Raw genomic sequence first — 20699 nt, 5'->3', positions numbered from 1 at the left:
CCGTTACACTTACGCCACTGTGTTTCGGTCTTTTCGGTCCTGCAGGTTCTCCGCCCTACATTCCTGCTCCTTTGTTCGCCTTCTCACCGGAGATTTATTTTCATGGGAGCAGCCCGTCCTACACATTCACTTTCTCCGTGCCTGTTGATCTTGGCCTTGTTACAGTTTATGACAATCCACAGCGCCAATGTTTTCGTTCTGCTTGAAGTATGATCTGTGTACGTTTTGTATGGATGCACGCAACTTATGCTTGTTGCACCCGTTTAGACTTTCTCGCTTTGATTTCGGGTGGTGCGTTTTTCTCGCAATCGCTGCGTGCTACTTCTATTCGCTAGCTGGATTTTCTGCGGCTTCCACGTCGTTTCGCCCCCGTACGGTTTCTCCAGCGTCGCTTCCCAGGCGCCGTCTTGTGCAGCGAATGGATCCCCGGCTGGCGCTATCATCTCATCGTTAAACGGGGGTCCCTTCACTTTACACGTGGGGAATATTAACCTGAGTCAGCGGATGGCGCCCAGCAACATTTCTCTCACTGTGCGAGACTGTACGCCTGGTGTGCAGGTTGTCGTAGCTGTGTGGCTCAAGAAGCCGGACGGTCTCATGGGGTCCTGGAATAAGGACTCTTCCCCAAGGAGAACTGCTTTATAGGGACGTTTATTCCTCCTCCTCCTCCCTGGTATATGTTCAAACGATCCGTAACCGGGACTCATCCGCGAGAATTTGTGCTCCGCTTCAGCGTCTGTCTCATCGGTCATCTCGATGCTGGGCTTCCTGGCTGTAACCACGGCGCTCGTTTCTTTTCAAGTGCCATGACATGCACGCTCCTCCTTCGCCTATTTCCTGGGTCACCACCTCTCAGAACGAGTGCGCCACGTCTCAAGCGCATGGGTGCTGGTAAGGCGTTCACTTCGTATCGTGTATTAGGCCCCCGTCGCTAGCCACGTGGAATTTCTATCACCTGTTCTGGCGCACTCAACAGGTCGGCTGTGAAGTTCATCTTTGCCTGCAAGATGGCAGCCAGAGTGTACTTGATGTGTCCCGGAGTGTGTGTTTTAAATCTCGCCGTTTCCATTAGTCGGCGCCCATTGGTGTGCTTAGTTCTACCGTTGCCCTTATTTTTTGGCAGCCAGTGTGATCGCATCCTGATTCTTCAGTTCACAACGTCATAAGCGAGACACATCTTCATAGGCGACACACACCTGAGCCCATCTGCGTCGCTCTTGCACGCCTGCTGCCATTTCGCAGCCACCCTTGGGCCGCCTAGAGGTTGGCGTCGGTGGCACAATGAAACGTGCATGACGATTGTCACAAGGGGTTCGCTTTGACGCGTTTTCGTCACCTCCAATAAGCAGCCAATCAATCAATCGTCACTTCTCGTTTGATGCCGCATTCGTCCCCTCGAAAACAAATGCGTGCTCGGGTCCAGCAAATGGGACCCAGGTCATCGTTGACCCTGTACCGACACTTGGGGCTATTCGTTTACACTCGACGCTGCATTAGCTTGGGTTTCTGTTACGACACGTTTCTCTACCGCTTCATACCCTCCTGCTTGGTCTCGCTTGGCCCATCTTGCTGGCTTGTCTTTGCTTACCCGGTGATCATCCATTTTGTTGTTTCCGAACTCGTTTGAGCAAACGCTGTCATAATGGTCCCGAATTTGGGTGCCCCAGAATTATTTGCCTCGGCTGCACCCTACCGCCACCACTGTCATCATCACCATCATCAACAATGACAGCCTGTGAAGTTTACTACCGGAACACGGTGCTGCCAGTCTGGATGCACGGCTGATGCTGGTTTGCGTATCATCAGAGTTGCACGTTCATACTCTCCTTGTCCAAAGAGGACATCAACGGAATAGCCACAACTCTTAGATGGCGCATGCAATTGCAGCACTGGCGGAACCCGGACCTGCAGTACGCCCCCCTTTACGCCATCAACCCGCAGTGTACGTTTCGAATACCTCACCGTTTATCGAGGCAAACAGAGTGTGCTATACATCGCCTGCGCCTCAAAGTAGCCTATACCAAAACCTTTCTTAACAAAATCGGTTTGATGGCATCACCTCTGTGTACGCTTTATGGTGTACGAGAAGACACGGAACACCTGTTCTGCGTTTGTCCACGTTTTAACTCGGCGCGAACGACAGCGCGAAGTTTATTACGGGTGAGAACTGTCAGCATGGAGGACTTTTTCGGCCCCTGGAACAGCGAAGACGGCGGTGCGGGGTTTCAAAGCTCTTGCGCGTTTCCACAGAGACTCTGGACTCGACTCTAGCCTGTGGCTGTCTGTGACTTTTTTTTTGTTTTTTTATGTGTGTTCATGTGTCTGTCTGGTGGAGTTTCTTTCGTTTTTTTTCTTTTTCTTATTTGTATTATTCATGTAAGCATATAACCCTTATCACATGTTCACCAACCATCTGAAGTAGCAAGCCCAGCATTATGTAGGGTTGACATCTTCGGTCTTAATAAAGAATTTTCTCTCTCTCTCTCTTCTGATCGAAGCATTTGTAGCTTCAAAGAAACCTGCTGCTCGGCTAGTTGGTTCATATGTTTGCAAAAAAAGTTGGCGCATAAGAGACAAAATACTAGTGACTAGACAGACGGGTGGGACTGGCGCTGTACACCAACATGTGCCGTTTGAGTAATGTCCTGCCCATTCCGTTATATTTCGTACGCAAATGTGAGACTTAATGACCGCATTGAATAGTTTCGGCCCTCTTTGGCCATCGTTGCCCTTGCACTGCACATACTACTACTTTATACTACTACTACTTTATACTGCCACTACTTTCTACCACTACTTCTACTACCACTACTTCTACTACCACCACTTTATACTACTACTACTTCTACTACCACTGCTTTCTACTACTACTACTCGAAGTGGAGGACCGCAGAAGGGTTTAGGCACACGGAAAGTCTTCTCCTTAGCCTTCGTGAGAAAAGTAGCCACCATGGCCGTGATGCTTCACACATCGTCATCCTATGATGTCCCACTGTGGTTATTCTACATATTACCAGATAATTTGATCCGGAGGGCAAATGTTACGTGGGGATTTGTTTTTCCTCTACAAGAATGCCTCGCTGCAAAACCTGCTTTGTCGCGAATACTCACGAAAAAATCGTCCTACGTATTGGTGTTGTTCAGGCATACCGGCTGTCAATGCTTGGCAACCAGTACATTGGCTCGAACCATTCGCCAAAGTCCCGTGCTACCTCAATATTGCGAGCTCACGACCCTGCCACGTTACCCACCTTCAAGGAATGAGTAGTGGCCGTTAATCTTTGCACTGAATTGTGGTTCGCAAAAGCGTCCTGCCTCCTTGAGGGAATAGGAACCGCGCCCTAAAAGCGATGACGTAATTTGATGCTCAAAAAACTTGGCAGTTCGCCACCTCCGGAGTTTGCCAAAAAAATATTCCCAAAAATTTTTCCCCTCCCCCCAACCAATTGCCAAGTTACCACACACTACGCCATGAATTCCGGGGCCCGATGGCCTCGCGAGGAAGGTAGCTGCCGCATCCATTTCACTGCCTGCGATACCGAGAGGCCTGCTGCCACCCTTAAACGGGCGGAACATGTTAGGAGCGATCTTGTTACGGTTTGAAGGGCAGAGGGGGCGGGCGGTTCCCAGTAATTCAAGAATTGCTGGTCATATGATGACTCACGCCCCTCTCTCCCCATCTTCCTACGCAGTGCCTGCCAAGCGCGCCTCGCCATCCAGCAGAAATGGCGTAGCACATACTACGCCTCGTCGTAAAGCCCCAGGCAGGCATCACGGATACGCCTGCGAACCATAGCGAGGGTGGGTTCGCGCCCGTAATACGTACGGTCGCGCAGATGTTCAGCAGTAAGCCTATAAGGGCCATAAACGTCGTAGTAATGTGAGAAATCCATAGGAGCGTAGATCATCAGGGCGGCTGGGTACTAGGTCGACGACGCTGTAACCCTGGGGCAGCGTAGCAGGGTCTTGAAATACGACCGGTGGTCGACCAGGCCACCGGAAGCTGCCGTTCATGGCCACTGTCCGTGACCTTTCAGCGCCTCAGCACGGCAGACACACCTTACGCGTGGATGCTTCGCGCAAGCAGTGGCGCTACTCACCGACACCTGCCTCGTCAGAAGAGGTGCCCCGTGCATACGCGCCCACCTGAATAGTTCAGGTGGGCTAAGGCAGGCCGCAGCGACGCTCGGACGAGCTCCGCTGCGCACCCGCGATCTCATTTGGTATAGTACAATGACACCTTATTAATGACACGCAGAAGTTGTGGTTGAGAGTGGGGCTCTCGACTATCGCCTTCACTCCTGCATGTGCTCTTATCACAAGTGGTAAAGGAGTTGCTTTCTGCCTTCCTGAACAGCACAGCAGGACAGCCAGACTGAATTAATGTACTAGTAGTACTGGTACTTCTTGTACTGCTACCGCTACAACTATACTACTACATTAATTCGGTTTGGCTGGGTTGAGAAATAGGCGTTATGCACGTGGAATGCATTGTTCGGTTAATATAACAAGCTGCCTAGCATCGTCTCGATGTCGAACCACATAGGGTCAGCCTGGTCGACGGTGAATTTGTGCTTGTTTACACAAAGCCACGCGCGCAAGGGTGCGAACTGCTCAGCATTTGATATTGGTCGACGAGGCTCGAAAACGTAATCGCGCTCTTCCCCGCCACCGCCGCCTCCTCTTTTCATCGCCGTATCGGTGATCAACCTTCCGCAATCGCACCAGCAGTGCGCCGAAATTCGACCAAAGACGCGGAATAGTCGGCACACTTGACGCGACTAAAGTAGAACTCCGAAGAAAAGAACCCCACTACTGACCTCGAGCAATGTCTGGTCACATCACTGCGCCTGACGCTGCTTGTGACGTCACGCGATGGCACGGACGCCTTTTTTTTGACCTGGCTTCATTACGTGCCCATTCCGGAACGGATCCAACTGAGCATGCCGTACCCAGCACGGTACGGACATGCATTTGTATATTGCGGAACGCGGACGAAACAGGAATATGTTTCAGCAGGCAGCAAGAACAGCGACGAATAAATGCCTTAACGGATTGCATTTGAAATTTCCATAAAGCTTCATTGTAGTTAATGTGCGCTAAAGGGGCCACTGACGCTAGTGTCTATGCGATCCGCCGAATGGCGGCTTCAACCGCCCAGGAAGCGGCCATACTTGAAGGATGCGAGATTTTCGAACATGGCTTGACCCAGCCGTTATCTTGACTTGACTCAAATTACTTTTTTAAATACAAAAGCAATAACTAATGTTGATTAGCGTATAAATTATTAATCGGGAAAACAAATTGTTCTTCCTGTTAATTTAATAATTGGGTTTTAGTAGAATTCTTCCATCAGACGGGAAGATATTTGTCAGTCCATACACGGCTCCGCTTAGCGGAGCCGACGATTTTGCGGCGAAGCGTTCGTTTTTTCCGTGCGAGTCGGCGATGGCGTGCGGCTGAACCAGGGCGGCTGTATTCCACAAGTTTGCATGGTCATGGGCGGTGACAGCGATTGTGCGTGCGCCTTGTGCACGCCAATAATTACGGGCAGCTGATAACTGGAGGGAAAGGGCAGCCTAGCAGATGACGGTTGCATTGGCGGAATCATTCTGCGCATGTGACCTACCCTCGCTTGTTTCGCATTTTTCTACCGTGATAAGATGCTAACCACGATCAACTTGGTGGTGACCCACCCGCCGGACGAAGCTCCCGCGATATTGTTTTGCGATGAAAAATTACACGGCTGTACACATTTACTTACTGCTGGTAAATGTTTTGTTTTTATTTGGCTTTGCCACTATATACCGCGGTCGTGTTATCGAGTTCGCGTCCGTTTTCAGAAATGTCGTACAGCATGACTAGTTTTCTCTCTCTCTCTCTCTCTCTCTCTCTCTCTCTCTCTAGTGTAGGGGCTACTGCTTTTCGCAACCACTTCATTCTAGCCGAGCAGTATTTGATAATTGCAGCCACTGTAATCGGGCGCTAATAGCAAATCTACGCCGGGAACGAGCCCTCGACGCTTTCGACGCCAAAATTGAAACTGGTGGTGCAGAAAAATCCGAAGCCAAGTGCACATAAAAACCGCGAAGCCTTAAGTTAAGCCAAGCTCGAAAATCACGAGTTTACGTCACACAATCAGCCCCATGGTGGTTGAACGATTGCAGCGCCACTGTTCTCTCTAGCGTATATTAGTATGAAACCCTATGGGAATTTTGGCTATGTCACCGTCCTGGCGGCACTGGCAACACTGACAACACCGACAACACTGGCAGCACAAAGAAGCACAGGCTTCTTTGCTACCGGTGGCACCGCGGCCCGGTACATATGCTTTGCACACTACCGCACACCTTATCCTGTCGGTTCCATGCCCACGTGTCGAGAACAGTAACGGGAATAAAATAATTGAGCAAAAAAAAAGGGAAGACACGGACGAAGTGAAGACGGACACTCACGGCGCAAGTTTGCGCGCCGTGTGTGTCAATCTTCACTTCGTCCGTGTCTCCCCTTTTTTGCGCAATTATTTTATTTAGCTATGTAGTACCAATATGCCCAGGATAATACCCTGATTAGGAATGTGAACGTGCGGATCCTGTTATCGACCGTTTTCCGACAGCCGTCGCACTATGGCTTGCGCAACGAAAGAAACCGAAAACGCTCACGTTCGGTCGCCGCGGTAGCTTCCTCGCTGAAAAATTGACAACTGGTCTTGTTGGTACTGGTACTTGAACATCTTGCGTATACGCGCGATCGACACGAACACAGAGTGGAAATAGACGAACAACAGCGCTACACAGCTTCCTTGCACAGGCTGTACGCGTGCTGCTTGGCGTGGACAGTCCTTAACTACAATTAAACGGAACGTTTTGGGCCAAGAACGAAACCAAGAGGCCTAGGGCGCCTCGATACCAGCGCCGCCGTACAGGGTGGAGACATCCTTTGAACGGTCCCGTGCCGCCGCGATTGGGCAAAGTGCTCAACGCGATGTTCTTTTCGTTTCCCCACAAGACACAGCAGCGCGAAAAAGATATGATTCACCAGTAACCCGTTATGCGGCGATAATTATAGCGCGGTTTTGATACAAGACTTGCTGCGGGAGCGAGCGAGTGAACCAAAATGGCGGCGCCAGCGTAGACGTGTCTCCACCCTGCACGGTGGATGCGCCCGAATCGAGGCACCCTAAAGCGGTCTATGCCACAGCACCGCACGGGGAAGAAATTATCAGTTCGAAAAACGACAGCTGTGCAGTGCAGGCACACGAGCGTCGTGATACAAGGCCAGACGCGCCTATGTTCGCTAGATGACGAAGCGCGTTGTCATTGTCAGGGCGCGGTCGCCGTGACGCAAACGCAAAGTCACCCTGTTCGCTGTGCTGTGGTCTGTATAGAGTTTCTTAGTAAGTATACTAGAGAGGCAACTGCGCCTCGTAAGCCATGTCGTCGTGGGGGTTCATGGAAAGACCCCCTTTTTGGCTTGGGCTTGGCATGACAACTGGATTCTTAAGCGGTTTTTGGGATTTGCTTTCTTCACTATGCATTAACACGTTTACGAGCGGCAAGGAAGCCGAAATCCTCCCGTTTCTGTGGTAGTCGTGTTCAGTGAAACAGCAGGCAATGCGTGATCGCACCTGGCATTACTCATGCCGCAGTCGAAGGACGTGTGACTGAGCGGGTAATATGCCTCCGCGAAATTTGTAGCCGACGAAAAGAAGAAACAAAACGTACTTCGACGAAGACAAGATACGGCAGATATGGGCGCTTGTATGCGTCCTATCTTGTCATCGTCCACGTCTGTTTAACGCCACGTTTTCATTTTTCTTGTTAAACTAGCTGGCGGTCGCGGTGCACCGGTTCACCACGAAGGCAACGTTTTTCATAGGCACGCTCAAAAAACTTTCGAAACTCTTCAAACAACTTATTTTTTGAAATTATGGTAAAATTAATAAAATCACAGTCTCTAATGAGTTACCCCCCAAATATTAACATTGTTATATGTTCGTAACTACAACCTTGGCCTGCGGATTAGCAGGCACAACCGTTCCGGCAAGAATACGTTGTACTTCTTTTATCCTTAGTTTTAAAACGGCCTGTTTTTATTTTCCACTTACATAATTGCACACTATTCTTCGCGCTCTTGTGTCACTTTGTTTAAATTTGCGGTCACTAAAACGTTTCAATCCAAGCCAATGATGAAACTAAGGCGAGCGCGATGTATAATGGCGGTGATCAGGTGATCAGGTGTTCAGGTGTGACGCAGCACAAGCCATGGCGGTTTCTATGCCCGTCATTGGTCACAGGCCTCGCTAGTGGATATACGTAACGACTAACATGGACACGAAAGGTACAGTCGCGCTCACTATGACCTACACCGCTCATTAGTATTCACAGCTTTATATGACCTATGTCTGGCACCCGAGGTTAAAGACCAAGTGCGCATTAGGAGAACAACGTCCTAATGAATCAAGCCTTATCCTAACGTATACGCCCATAGTCATTGTTTTGACGATATAATCGTCTGAATATTAATGAGCGGTGTAGGTCATAGTCAGCGCGACTGTACATTCCTGAAACGGGCATAACTAGGAATTCCGCCCCTGGACGCAAATAAATAGACAGGCAAATGTTTTCAAGAAGGTATTTCTTGTTTAAACTTTCCTAGCTACACCGCCGATAAAAGCGCGGCAAAGCCAGAGAAAATGCAGCGATCCACGACGGCAGCGCCGCCCTGGTGGCTGCCGAAGGCACCAGAGTATGCCTCTGCATCATGAGCTGCTCCCGGTCCCAGTTGAATCGCTGCTGTTGCTCGTGGTGCCGTTGGTCGAAGCGATCCCGGTTCCGGTCGTAGCGCTGCTGGTGGTCCCAGTTGACGCCGAACGGGCTGTGGCATCCGCGAATGCGGGGGCACTGTCGGTTACTCCGGGTGCAGCAGGACGTGCTCTGGTGCAACGTGCCGGGCTGGTGCGTGTGAGCCATGTGACAGCAGCGCTCGTGGTACCAGCAGTAGTGGCCGCCGCCCGTGCAGTCTCCCCCGACGACGCCTCCTGATCCTGCAGGGCGGGAAGTTCGAATTGAGGTTTCACGCACCCGAGCGACGAGGGGCGCCGTACTGGAGGGATATCAGGTGCGGAGTACCTTAATGTCTGTCCGCGTCCGCGCTGTCCGCGTCCGTGCGCGTAGTATTCACAATCGCAAAGAATCACACAGGCACCGGCAAGATTCGAGCCTGTGTTCGGTAGACCAGACAGAGTTAGTATCAGTTTTCTTACCCGGCCATTGGGCTACGACCGTGAGTTAGTACCCGAGAGTTAAACCGCTTACTTCCTCACCTGTAACGGTGCGGAGTTCCTTAGGACCTCCCAATGTCCGTCCGCGTCCATCCGCGCGCACACCACCATCAAGCGAAAATCAAGCGAAATTCGATTTGAGCCGTGAGTTGCAGTTTCATTTAGGGAATAATCAAGGTGCAACTCACGGCTCAAATCGAATGACGGTCGGGGCGTAAATCGAATGTCACTCGGGGCGCGACTTGGATGTCATTTCGGGTCCCCGAACTCCGCACCCTCGCCATCATCCGCGGAGTGGAGATGCTGCCATTTTTAAACCACCCCACGCATTGAAACCCTACAAACAGCCTTTTTGATTGCTTAGGACTTGCTAAGCGCACTCAACGAGACAACTTGCCTGTCCCTTTGTAACGATTAATGTGCCACACCGTCGCCGCTTTCGAAAATACTATTATTAAAATGATCTACAGCTTTATACTTCGGTATCAAACTACGCATATATTTGCCCCTTAAGAAAATCTTTCCAGCAATGCCTTTGTGCACGGCAATGAGCCGACTTTAAACTCCCTTTCCGAGTGATACATGTGTTCTTATATAGGCATTTACTAAAAGCTCAAGTCCTTCATACTTTGATATCAAGCTGCTTAAATTTAACACTGAAAAGCCCACCTTCCCGACAATACTTGTATGTATTGTAAGGACGCTGTCTTTATAGGGGCTTGCGCGCAGTTCTCCAAGGGAAACGTGTGGTATTAATTTAATGAACGGCCATAGGGCATTCACACTTTTATATCATACTGTTTCTATTTACCCTCCACACCCACCGAAAAATTGGGGCAGCTTCGCACTAGTGGCGCGAAAACAGGGCAAACAGCGAAGCTGGCGGCCCCATCTTGCGTATTCTTGGTTTGGCTAACTTTATGCGTGGTTATACTTCGATACTCGGTCAAGTTTTCTACGTGGTGTCATCATTAGCCCCGCAAAGAGCGATGAACACTCGGTCATTAAAGTATGTGCAGTGGTGGCGCGCCCACCTGCTTTGCGGTGAAGCTGCAAGAATAGCGGAGGGCGCAACGGGACGAGCGTTTGCTAGAAATTGTTGAACTCGTTCCGCTTTGCGGTCCGGCGTGTGGGACGCTAATTAAAAGGCTATACTTCGATACTCGGTCAAGTTTTCTACGTGGTGTCATCATTAGCCCCGCAAAGAGCGATGAACACTCGATCATTAAAGTATGTGCAGTGGTGGCGCGCCCACATGCTTTGCGGTGAAGCTGCAAGAATAGCGGAGGGCGCAACGGGACGAGCGTTTGCTAGAAATTGTTGAACTCGTTCCGCTTTGCGGTCCGGCGTGTGGGACGCTAATTAAAAGGCTGATTAACGTTACCTCTTCCCGGCCTTCTGGCTTTTTTTTTTAATTTAGGCAGGAATTCTACTCTTTGCACCGCCATAACTGCACCCCTCGTCGCAACAAGCGATACAGCAAGCCAAACCGCGACGCGTTTATAAAACAGTGCTTGTTCCGATTGTATCGCGCCTCCGACAGGTGGCAACACGGCCCGAGCGCGGCGAGGCAAAGCGTGAACCGCGATGACGTCATCGCTCGGCGAGGTTTTCTTGCGCACGCTCGCCGGCGCAACCACCAGCTTAAACAGCATCACTGTTAAAACGTTTTCTCGGCAACGCATGTGTGTAGTAGTGAAGCTGGCTTTACAAATTCTTGGTGCGCAACAGGGTGGCTTAAGCATTTCTTCGACAATTTCCACTCGTGATTTTCTGCCATGTATTTATAAGCACGTCCTTAGAAAAAGCATTTTCTGTGGCTGAGAATGCTCAGAAACGAGCTGCACTAACGCTGACCCACCGCGGGCTGTGTGTCGGGCGAAGAAAGGTGAACATGATTGGAAATCACCGAGGCATCGGTCCGGCTTTGGTGTGTAAGGGCAATGATAATGGCGCCTTGTTGGGTGCAACGTAACGATCATAACGCTCGGAAATGATAAGACGCTACTGATGGCCCAATTTAAATCAAACTGATTGAATTATATTGGATTTCTCAAAGGCTTTTGATCGGGTGCCACAAAAAAACTTGTAAAAAAATTAGAAGCAACAATAGGCACAGGTCCACTTATTGACTGGATCGACAATTATCTGAGTAACCGAACGCAGAACGTGCAAGTCAATCGCAAAAATTCTACCATAGCCAATGTTACGTCAGGTGTACCACAAGGCAGCGTTTTGGCGCCCATTCTATTCCTGAGCTTCATTAATGATTTACCTGCTGGCATTGGTGTTAATGTAAGTCTTTTCGCCGATGACTGTATACTTTACCAAGATTAACGCTCCAGAAAATCATGTAAAATTTAACAATGCCTTACAGTGCATATCTAGATGGTGTGCTCTCTGGTAAATGACCCTGAATGTAAAAAAATCTGCTCTCTTGAGGATAACCAAAAAAAAAAATAGCATGTATCTGAATTCACTAACGTTATAAATAACTCTCCACTTCCGGTAGTAACTGGACACAAATATCTAGGCTTAACTTTGTCACAAGATCTTATATGGGATATCCACGTGAGTCATGTCACATCAGCTGCATTAAAACGACTGTTTTTCCTCCTTCGTAGAAGTCTCGGTTCCGCGCCCCATGAAACAAAACCTCTCGCCCACGATACATTCGTCAGACCCGTCTTAGAATATGAAACGTCCCGTGGTTTCCCTTTACAAACAATCTCATAAATGCCCTATAAAGGGTACAACGAAAAGTGATAACATTTGTCTATAACAAATACCGAATAACAGACTCACCCACCGAACTTTAAAAAAAAAGCAGGTCTCTTAACAATAAAAAAAACCGCGCTAAACTTTTGCACGTCTAAAATTGCTGTATCAATTCAGTTCACGAACCGCTGAACATAGACAGTACAAAGTATATGTCATACACTGAAACAAGGCCAACACGACAAAAGCATTCACAGACACTGAATGAATATCAGTGCCGGACTGACGGTATCAAATATTCTTTTTTACACTAGCAATTAGAGAGTGGAATAATTTGCCCATCAGTATAACAAACAGTCAATCATTGGAAACCTTTTCATCCCTGCTTGAATGTTATTTATTGTCTTTGGAATGACGAATTGAGTTCTTTGTCCACTGTTTGAAGTGCTCACTACTCTTCTTTCAATAACTACTTGGTATTGATGTCTTTTGGTATGTATATAGTTATATTTGCTATGGTACTGATGTAGTCATAAAATGTATTTCTGTCACTTTTGTCTCGCTCGTAATGTAATATTTTACTCGTGACGTGACTACCCTTAGTATAAATCTTGTTATTTCCCAGTGTATGTGCCCTTGCTGCAATAATCCCTAATTGGGATTGGCAGTATATGTATGTAAATAAATAAATAAATAAATAAATAAATAAATAAATAAATAAATAAATAAATAAATAAATAAATAAATAAATAAATAAATAAATAAATAAATAAATAAATAAATAAATAAATAAATAAATAAATAAATAAATAAATAAATAAATAAAAATAAATAAATTTAAACATTATTGGGGTGCCGCGAGTTAGTAACGCGGTTTTTCGGTACATGAGAACATTTCTTCCGTATATTAATTTGTCCTGGGCGGAGCGGTGCTTGCTTCGGGCTAGATATGAAAAAAAGCATCCACCTCCATACTGCGGTCCCCTCCCGCTAGATACGCGGAGGTGTTCCGGCGCCTGGACAAAGCCGGTAGGGAAATGTCACACACTGCAGCCAATTCTGGCACAACATTGAGGTTTCTATTTCTTTCGCAGACGGCAGTGCTCGCTAAGTACGGAAAGTATATGCCATCCCATTGATAACATCCTCAGGCGTTGTGCTGATGAACCCGAGGAAGCCGTTGGATTCCGACGTTTTTTCTGAAGATAGCAAAAAACGAGAAGCCCCGTGTGTCGAGATTTCGGCGCGCGTTTAAAGACCCCCCAGGTTGTCAAAATAATCCGGAGCACTCCGCTTTATGGCGCATCCCACAGCCCGGTAAAGCCATCAACATTTCAATTCTGAAAATACTTCACAATCAGCCCCATATGGCATCGTTTTGTCTACTGCGTTGCATTACCCATTGCAGTATACGCACCAGAAGCCAGAGACCCCTGCGAGGAGGTTCCCTGGTTGTGCCGGGCGATCACCGGAACCAGCAGCACCTTGGAAGACGATCCTCCCGGCCTCGGTTGGGAGGCCACGCTCACGCACCTCCTGTACGTGGGCTCGCAGCGCTGTCCTTCCCGGCAGCAGCCGCCCACGCTGCGGCAGCACTCGTCCATGTGGGCACCCGAAGGCACGGGTCGAGAACGGTCCGGGCTCCAGCCATAGCCTGTGCGAGCCGATGGCCGGTCCGGAAACTTATAGGGCCCATGAAGACGAAGGACAACCTTGTTCAAGTTGAAAAAACCTAGCCTTTGATAACCCACATAACCTCATTCCACACCCGAAATACGTTTTCTAACAAAAAAAAAAAAAAAAAAAAAGGGCAGACTTGCACTAAGTCGCGCAAGGCTTGAACCGTAGCGAAGCTGTAGGATTTATTTCTGCGTGAGCACTCAAGGACCCATCCCCACTGCGCGAGCCGGGGACGTTGGGCGGTCGCTGCAAGGCGCGCGCTCACGAGCGCTCCTCATTTTCTTGGTATTTTTAACGCGTTAGGCCGGGTTCAGACTGTTGCGAGAACTGCCGTAATAACATTAAAGAATGACGTCATTTCACGTCTCAGCCAAACAAACAGCGTGACACGCCGTTTTATTTTTTTTTTTTTACGTCCCTAGATCACGATATAGGTTTTGCGTCGGTAGTCTGAACATAGCCTTACGCGTTATGCGCCACACAATACGGACAGTTACAACAGCTCCTCTGTTAAAAAACCGAAGAAATGCTGAAAATGAGGGGACACGCATATATAAAAAGGATACGTACCAGTGTGTATATCGTTGGAACGTGTCGCATGAGGGCAAATTATAATTTTTTAATTCTACGCGATTGGCCGTCCGGTAAACGCATCTCTTTCCAACAAGCAGCCCTAGGTTCTGTCAGCGAATACACTTTGTAAGAGAATGTACATTATTTAAGTGACCTTACCACGAGCGCAAGTAGCACATGTTAGAAGAAAGGACACGACGACCAGCTTCGCCATGGCTTCCTGCAGGTCAGGAGCTGCGCAAATTGAAATCACTGAGTCAGAGGGAACGGTTATAGGCAGCTAATCGCGCGTGTGAGTGTGCGCGCGCACGCAACACGTAAGTTGTAGAAGCTACCGACAGAGCGGGAAGGCAGCTCATACAACTTCTACAATGGCCACACCGGACTGATAGGACATCTAGTTCGGCGATCAGTCAGCTCTACTTGTGGCATGCTCTTTTATGTCCCGAAAAGATGGAAGAGAAACTGCAATATATATATATATATATATATATATATATATATATATATATATATATATATATATATATATATATATATATATATATATATATATATATATATATATATATATATATATATATATATATATATATATATGGAAAGCAAGTTCTCTTTGCTGAAACGTAGGCCACAATCGTGCTTTTACCTTGTTCGAAGTTTTTCTTCTCTTGTGTCCTCTACCATCTTCAAAGTTCTACTACTCCCTGGATTTTATATATATATATATATATATATATATATATATATATATATATATATATATATATATATATGCCAGCTGTAATTTTTTATTGCTGTACAAAGCATCGTTTGTCGTGCTACAATATATGGAAGAGCTATGAGAGCGGTCTCTGAGAGTTAAACAAAAAAAAAATATGCAGGAACTCCCGAGTGTGAATTCTTGAATGAATGCAGCTTTGCTACTGCACACAAGAATTGCTTGGAAGATAATTTTTCAGGTGTCATATACCTACTCTGATATCGCAGGATGAAGGCCCTAGGGAGTTTTAACAAATACCTCCATAATACTTCAGGTACCTTTACAAACCACCATACAACAAGCCCCTTTAAAGTTGGCTTTTGGCGTAAGCGAAAATGCTTTGCTGGAAAGACTTCTCTCATTCGGGTGGGGAAGGGGGGGGGGGGTGCACTACACGGAGTTTTCTATCAATGTTAGAAAGCCCTATCGCATTTCATTAGAGCATTTGTTGATGGGACGAAAACGTGACAGATAAAGCGTTACATACGGAGAGACAGGTGGCCTCGTTGAGTACGCTTAGAAACGCTTCAGTATTAAAAAAGTTGTCTGGCCTTCAATATTAGTGGTATGTGGTCTTTGATGAGGCGGAATTTAACTCATATAAAACTGCCGGCAAGTGCTCCCCCTAGTCGACCACATTTTCGTACCAAAGACACGGTCACCACTCTTTAATGCGCGCAGAAACCGTGCACAGCGGCGTTGTAATGAAATTTGCCTAACCGGATTCCTCTGTGTACAAGATACGCCAGATCTGCCCAATTATATACAGCGACACAGGAAATACACCAGATAACCGGAAATGTCACAAACTATCATCACTTACACAAATGAAACGTAATTGAAAAGTCTGTCTTTTTAAGATTTGATCCCTGTGTATAATAAGAAGGAATTACGTGCTGGAATTTCGCATATATAGGTTATTCGGTCGATTGAAACGACAGTCACAAAATTATAGAAATAAGATTAACGCTTTACATTTTTTTTTCTGAGTACGTCATCTTGTCTTTTAAGTAGAGAAATGACCTGTCCTGCTAAGGAAGCCTCTGTGTGTAGGATAGTGTACGGATAATTTATTTATTGTTTTCCTCTCCCCCTATGGGCATGTGGCATGTGTTTGTAGTATAATCCTCGGCATGGGAATGTGTTATAAGTGGTTACTGTGTTGTCTTGTACCAGGTGACTCCAAATGTATCCCTGATTTTTTGCAGTTTCCGCTTGCCGTGGGCATATTGTGTGAACTGTCATAAATTATTCTTCCGCCTTCCGTACTTTGTCAGTTCACTGACAAAATGTGCAAAACATCTCATCATTTTGTTTCCTTATCAGCAGTGCCGTTCCGCCCGAGTGGCTACAAGATTATCCCTTCGGAACCCGTAGAGCCTCGACTCCATCACCAACCAATGTTGACAAATGTGATTCCTTGACGAAATGTTTTAAAAGTGTTGACGCACGGACGCGTGCACAAAAATGCGGATATAGGAGTCACCTTGTAACGCCAGTTTATGTCTGAAAGGGCTGCACCTTTGAGACTAGTGCATGCGCACTGTCTGCAATACCCGACGTCAGCTTTGCCAAGTTTATCTGCCTTGTCGCGATGAAATTGGAGAAATAGATTAGCAACCAGCCCGCGTTCACGATTTCCTTTCAAAGTCGAGTCCGTCATACTGCTTTCACTTGTTCTTTTCACAAAGCAACCGCGAAATTGATGTTTCGCCGCATGATGCAGTTCCATAGAGTTAACCCATCACTGGCCGCAGCAAGACGGTGGGTGCCGGTCACGACCATACGGCAGGGCAGGGTGTTTGATGGCAGCGATTTCTCAAACAATCGCTCCCATGCAGGTCGCTCTAACCGCACGCTGACGAGCGGCAACATTAAAAGGGGACAAGGTCTGCCCGAGAAACAAAACGCCACGCGTACGCGCAGTGCTACTCGGTGCATACAAACAATACAATGCAACGGAGAGGACAGCTGTGTTCTAATTATTGAAAAGGAGTGGCGCCGCTAGCGCCCTCTGCGAGAACGCGGCGCCTTGACACGTCCGAGAAGCTTGGAAGCTTCTTCCACAGTTATTTCACAACGCAGGCCCGCTGCACGTTTGGTGCCTTCAATCACACTATTCCATGCGGGGGGTGAAGGCCGGAGTTAACGCGGCGCTAAATATGAATCAGGAACTTCAGTTGTTTTTTTTGTTGTTGTTGTTATTGTAGAGCAACTACGCAGCTTTAGCGCTAGTATACTCGTTTGCAAGTTAGTTAATAATGATAACAGAAGTCCCTGCGCCTTATCACCACTACCGCTGTTGCTCCGCATGCCAAAAAAGAGTCCGTACTGTGAGCGTTTCGGGAAGCGCAAAGTAAATTAGGTGCGCACACTAAAAAAATTCGTAAAACTGGTTTTGCTAGTGTAAGCTACGAAGGCAAATTCTGTGAGAATAGCTGACGATCTCGCGCACTAAGCGCAACTCGCTTTCAAAGGCAGCGCAAGTTTCCGTTCCTGGTTGGTCACCTCGGCGCAGCGATACATATGTGCTGTTGCGTTTAACTTGTACCCTATAAAAGGCGCTACTACCTTATTTTAGTAGGCGGCCCAACACGAGTGTGCGCAGAAACACAATAAAGTTGATTAATCCCTATGCAAATTGCGTAAGGCAACAGGGCCCGCCGTGAAAGCGTACCGCTGCTGGGCACTTGGTCGCGGGTTCGGTTATTTGCAGTGCAGCGGTGGCCGCACTTTTCGTTACAAGATATGATGTGGTTGTGAACAAGACGGCACCGAAGCAAGATGAGAGAAAACACCGCATGGGCAGCGGGCTCGAGACATCGCCATCGTCATTTTCCTATGTTAGCCGCCAGGATGTCGCCAATAAACCGGTGCTCATTTAAACCACGTCTGCTTCCTGATTAACACTCCTATAGGCGAAATTATGCATCGTTAATTAATTTTTTTCAGAAATGGAAAGACAAATCTTTGTGATTAGAAAACGGAGGGGAAAAGAAGGGTAGCGGATTGAGGAGGATGTACTGAGCTAAAATTGGATTGATGGTCGAGTTGGTATTGCTTATTCAATGGTGAAGCGCAAAAGACATGCAAGGGTCTCATCGACACCGTGTTGCCGTTTTCTCAGTGTCCCTTGTCTTATGCGATGTGGAATACGAGGATTTCCTAGGGGTGAGTAAAAAAGACGGTATCTGAAAAATTCCGCGTGGTTGAAAAAAAAAAAAAAAAAAGATCTGCGTGACCCAAGACAAAAAAAACACACACACACACACACACAAGTCTATTACATCTGATAAGCGCTGATCCAAATCTCTGTAGTATACAGTATTTACTCGATTACCATATTTACTCGATTCTACCGTATTTACTAGATTCTGGAAAAAAAGGTTTTTTTTTTTTGTCACGATTGCGATGCCCAAAGTGAGGGGGGGGGGCGCTTAGATGAAAAAAAAAAAACAGAAATTATCCTCCCCACCATGACATTTTTCATGGCCGTATCTCGCACATTTATTATTGAAACCCCGAGATTACTTTACCTTCTATATCAAGCTTAATTCTATAGCTGGATATCAGGATGCCGAGAGATAGAAGCCGCCTGGTCTGACTGCATGGTTACATGGTTACCGGCTCTGTCGAAGCATTCTTAGAGGGCTTATGTTCAAGGTGAATCGCATATCATCATCATCATCACAAACAGACTATTTAGGTCCACTGCAGGACGAAGGCCTCTCCCATTGACCTCCACCCGCTCCTGTCATGCGCTGCCCGAGCCCATTTTCGGCCTCCGAATTTTCTTATTTCGTCTCTCCATCGAGTTAATGGTCTTCCCCTTCTTCTAGTCACATCTCTCGATATATATTTTGTTACCCTCGTGGCGTCGTCCACCTGTTGCCAGTTCGTCCCACTACATGGCCAGCCCAAGCCCGCTTCTTCTTCTTAATTTGAACTATGATATCTTCTACTCGAGTTTGTTCCATGACACAGGATGCTCGTTTCCTGTCCCTGAGTGTTACTCCTACCATTATTCGCTCCATGGCTTGTTGTACCTACCCAAATTTGCTTCCCAGTTGTTTAGTACGGTGGCAAGTTTGTGCTTCACACGTCATGACAAGCCGTTTTCTCTCGTACTTTTCTCGCTCGCTCGGTTACGACGCCGTTGCTCTCGCCACCACGGGACCACAATAGCGGCCGCCAAAGCGCTTGCACACATAAAGGCTAAAAATATCATAATCATTCACGTCCTTTCGTCGTGATCACAATATTCCCGCTCATAATCATTATAGTCGCCATCGTCATCACAGCACCATCGTCTTCATCATCATCATCGTCATCGAAACAATCATCACCAGCGATTGTCGTGAGCACCCCCCTTTTAAACACAATTCCGAAGCCTCTGAGCACGAGAGGCGGCGTCGGGCCGCAAGGACGTGAGTGCACGGATGGAATCGCACTCGCATCGTCTGGCCGCTCCTCCAGGCGAGCGCAGAGAGAGAGAGAGAGAGAGAGAGCGAGCGAGAGAGAGAGAGAGAGAGAGAGAGAGAGAGAGAGAGAGAGAGAGAGAGAGAGAGAGAGAGAGAGAGAGAGAGAGAGAGAGAACTTCATTCAGGATTAGTCGGTGGTAATCCGGACAGCCCTAGTCCCGGCTGTCTTGTAAAGTGCAAAGATCCAGCACCTTCTTGGTGTGGGTTGCTCCCTTTGGAGAATGTCTCACCGTCCAAAGAGGTGAACGAGCCCTTTTCCCCAACCCGGAAAAGAACCTTTCTGGCGCGGAAGCTAAAATACTGAGGCAAATACAGACAAACACCGTAACAAATCCCGCCTATCCAACATATTCCCTCAAACCCACACAGACGCATGCAATAAATGCGAAAACCCTTCCAACTTATTTCATGCCAAATGGGCCTGCCCTATCATCTGGCCTTCAGGAAACACCGACACAAACACGGCCGCGCTATGGGAGGCAGCTCTGGCCAGCTCCGACCTTGGCATTCTGATGGACTTCGAGCCCGGAGCGGAGCAGAAGTCTGTGGCCCTGGAAAGAGGGCACCACACATAGGACAATCGCGACACCTCCTTCTTTTTTCTCTTAATAAAGGTTTCTCTCTCTCTTGCTATAAGGAGCTGTTCACGAAAGAAGGTATCCTGAGTCAGCGTCTACTCGGCCCTACACCCATTGCGCACCCATGTCACAACGCGTACAAGAGGGAACCGGGCGCGTCCGCCACCGTTTCTGCTTGACTCAAATACTAGCAATGAGGCGGAGCAAGCGCTCCCGGCACGTGCTCTATCTTCCTCCATTCTGTCGCTCTCCGTCCTCGGGTGGAGGGCGCAAATTTTTGCCGACGTGCCCCATCTATCGCTCAATTAAAGCAATACACAGAAAGAAGATGCGTCACGAGCTGGCCGCTCGACCATGGGCGATTCAGCGAATGAGCCCAAGGCGTTGGCTCGGGAGGAAACCGTGGGGGTTCGCATAATGCTTGCCAAAAGGTAATTAAAGGTGGCGCGACATGGAGAGCGGCTGCAAGTGTCGCATCGCGATTAAAAAACAAACGCTCGCATGCAATAACTGGGGTACAGCTCGCAAGGTAAGGATGACGTCCTCAGACGCTGCTTTAAAACACAGCCAGTGTGGATCGGCTGTGATGGAAACTTGTGTTGGCGATGTGACCTGATCTGCGG

General features: G+C 47.8%; 2 protein-coding genes across 3 annotated transcripts in view; both read right to left on the bottom strand.

Annotated features, from left to right (window-relative positions):
- LOC144162956 (neprilysin-1-like) overlaps window positions 1-7184 on the bottom strand; it is a 51512-nt gene extending 44328 nt beyond the window's left edge. Inside the window, exon 1 of the mRNA XM_077693696.1 lies at window positions 6663-7184. The gene's annotated coding sequence lies outside the window, so the exon portion shown is untranslated. The remainder of the gene's footprint in view (window positions 1-6662) is intronic.
- A 1286-nt stretch (window positions 7185-8470) lies between these two features.
- The window catches only part of LOC144162955 (carboxylesterase 5A-like), a 33065-nt gene continuing 20836 nt past the window's right edge, over window positions 8471-20699 (bottom strand). Inside the window, exons 2-4 of one of the 2 annotated variants that reach the window (XM_077693694.1) lie at window positions 14414-14488; window positions 13419-13655; window positions 8471-9046 (exon numbers count right to left, since the gene is read on the bottom strand). In XM_077693694.1, the coding sequence (XP_077549820.1) occupies window positions 8655-9046; window positions 13419-13655; window positions 14414-14468 (684 nt within the window). In that variant the 5' untranslated portion in view covers window positions 14469-14488 and the 3' untranslated portion in view covers window positions 8471-8654. Of the gene's footprint in view, window positions 9047-13418; window positions 13656-14413; window positions 14489-20699 lie in introns of those variants that run through there. The other variant, XM_077693693.1, reaches the window with a different exon arrangement.

Source organism: Haemaphysalis longicornis, unplaced genomic scaffold (genome assembly GCF_048455015.1).
Source record: "Haemaphysalis longicornis isolate Haplotype H1 unplaced genomic scaffold, Haemaphysalis longicornis Haplotype H1 scaffold_12, whole genome shotgun sequence".
Taxonomy (NCBI): domain Eukaryota; kingdom Metazoa; phylum Arthropoda; class Arachnida; order Ixodida; family Ixodidae; genus Haemaphysalis; species Haemaphysalis longicornis.
This window is presented reverse-complemented; position numbering and strand designations above follow the sequence as displayed.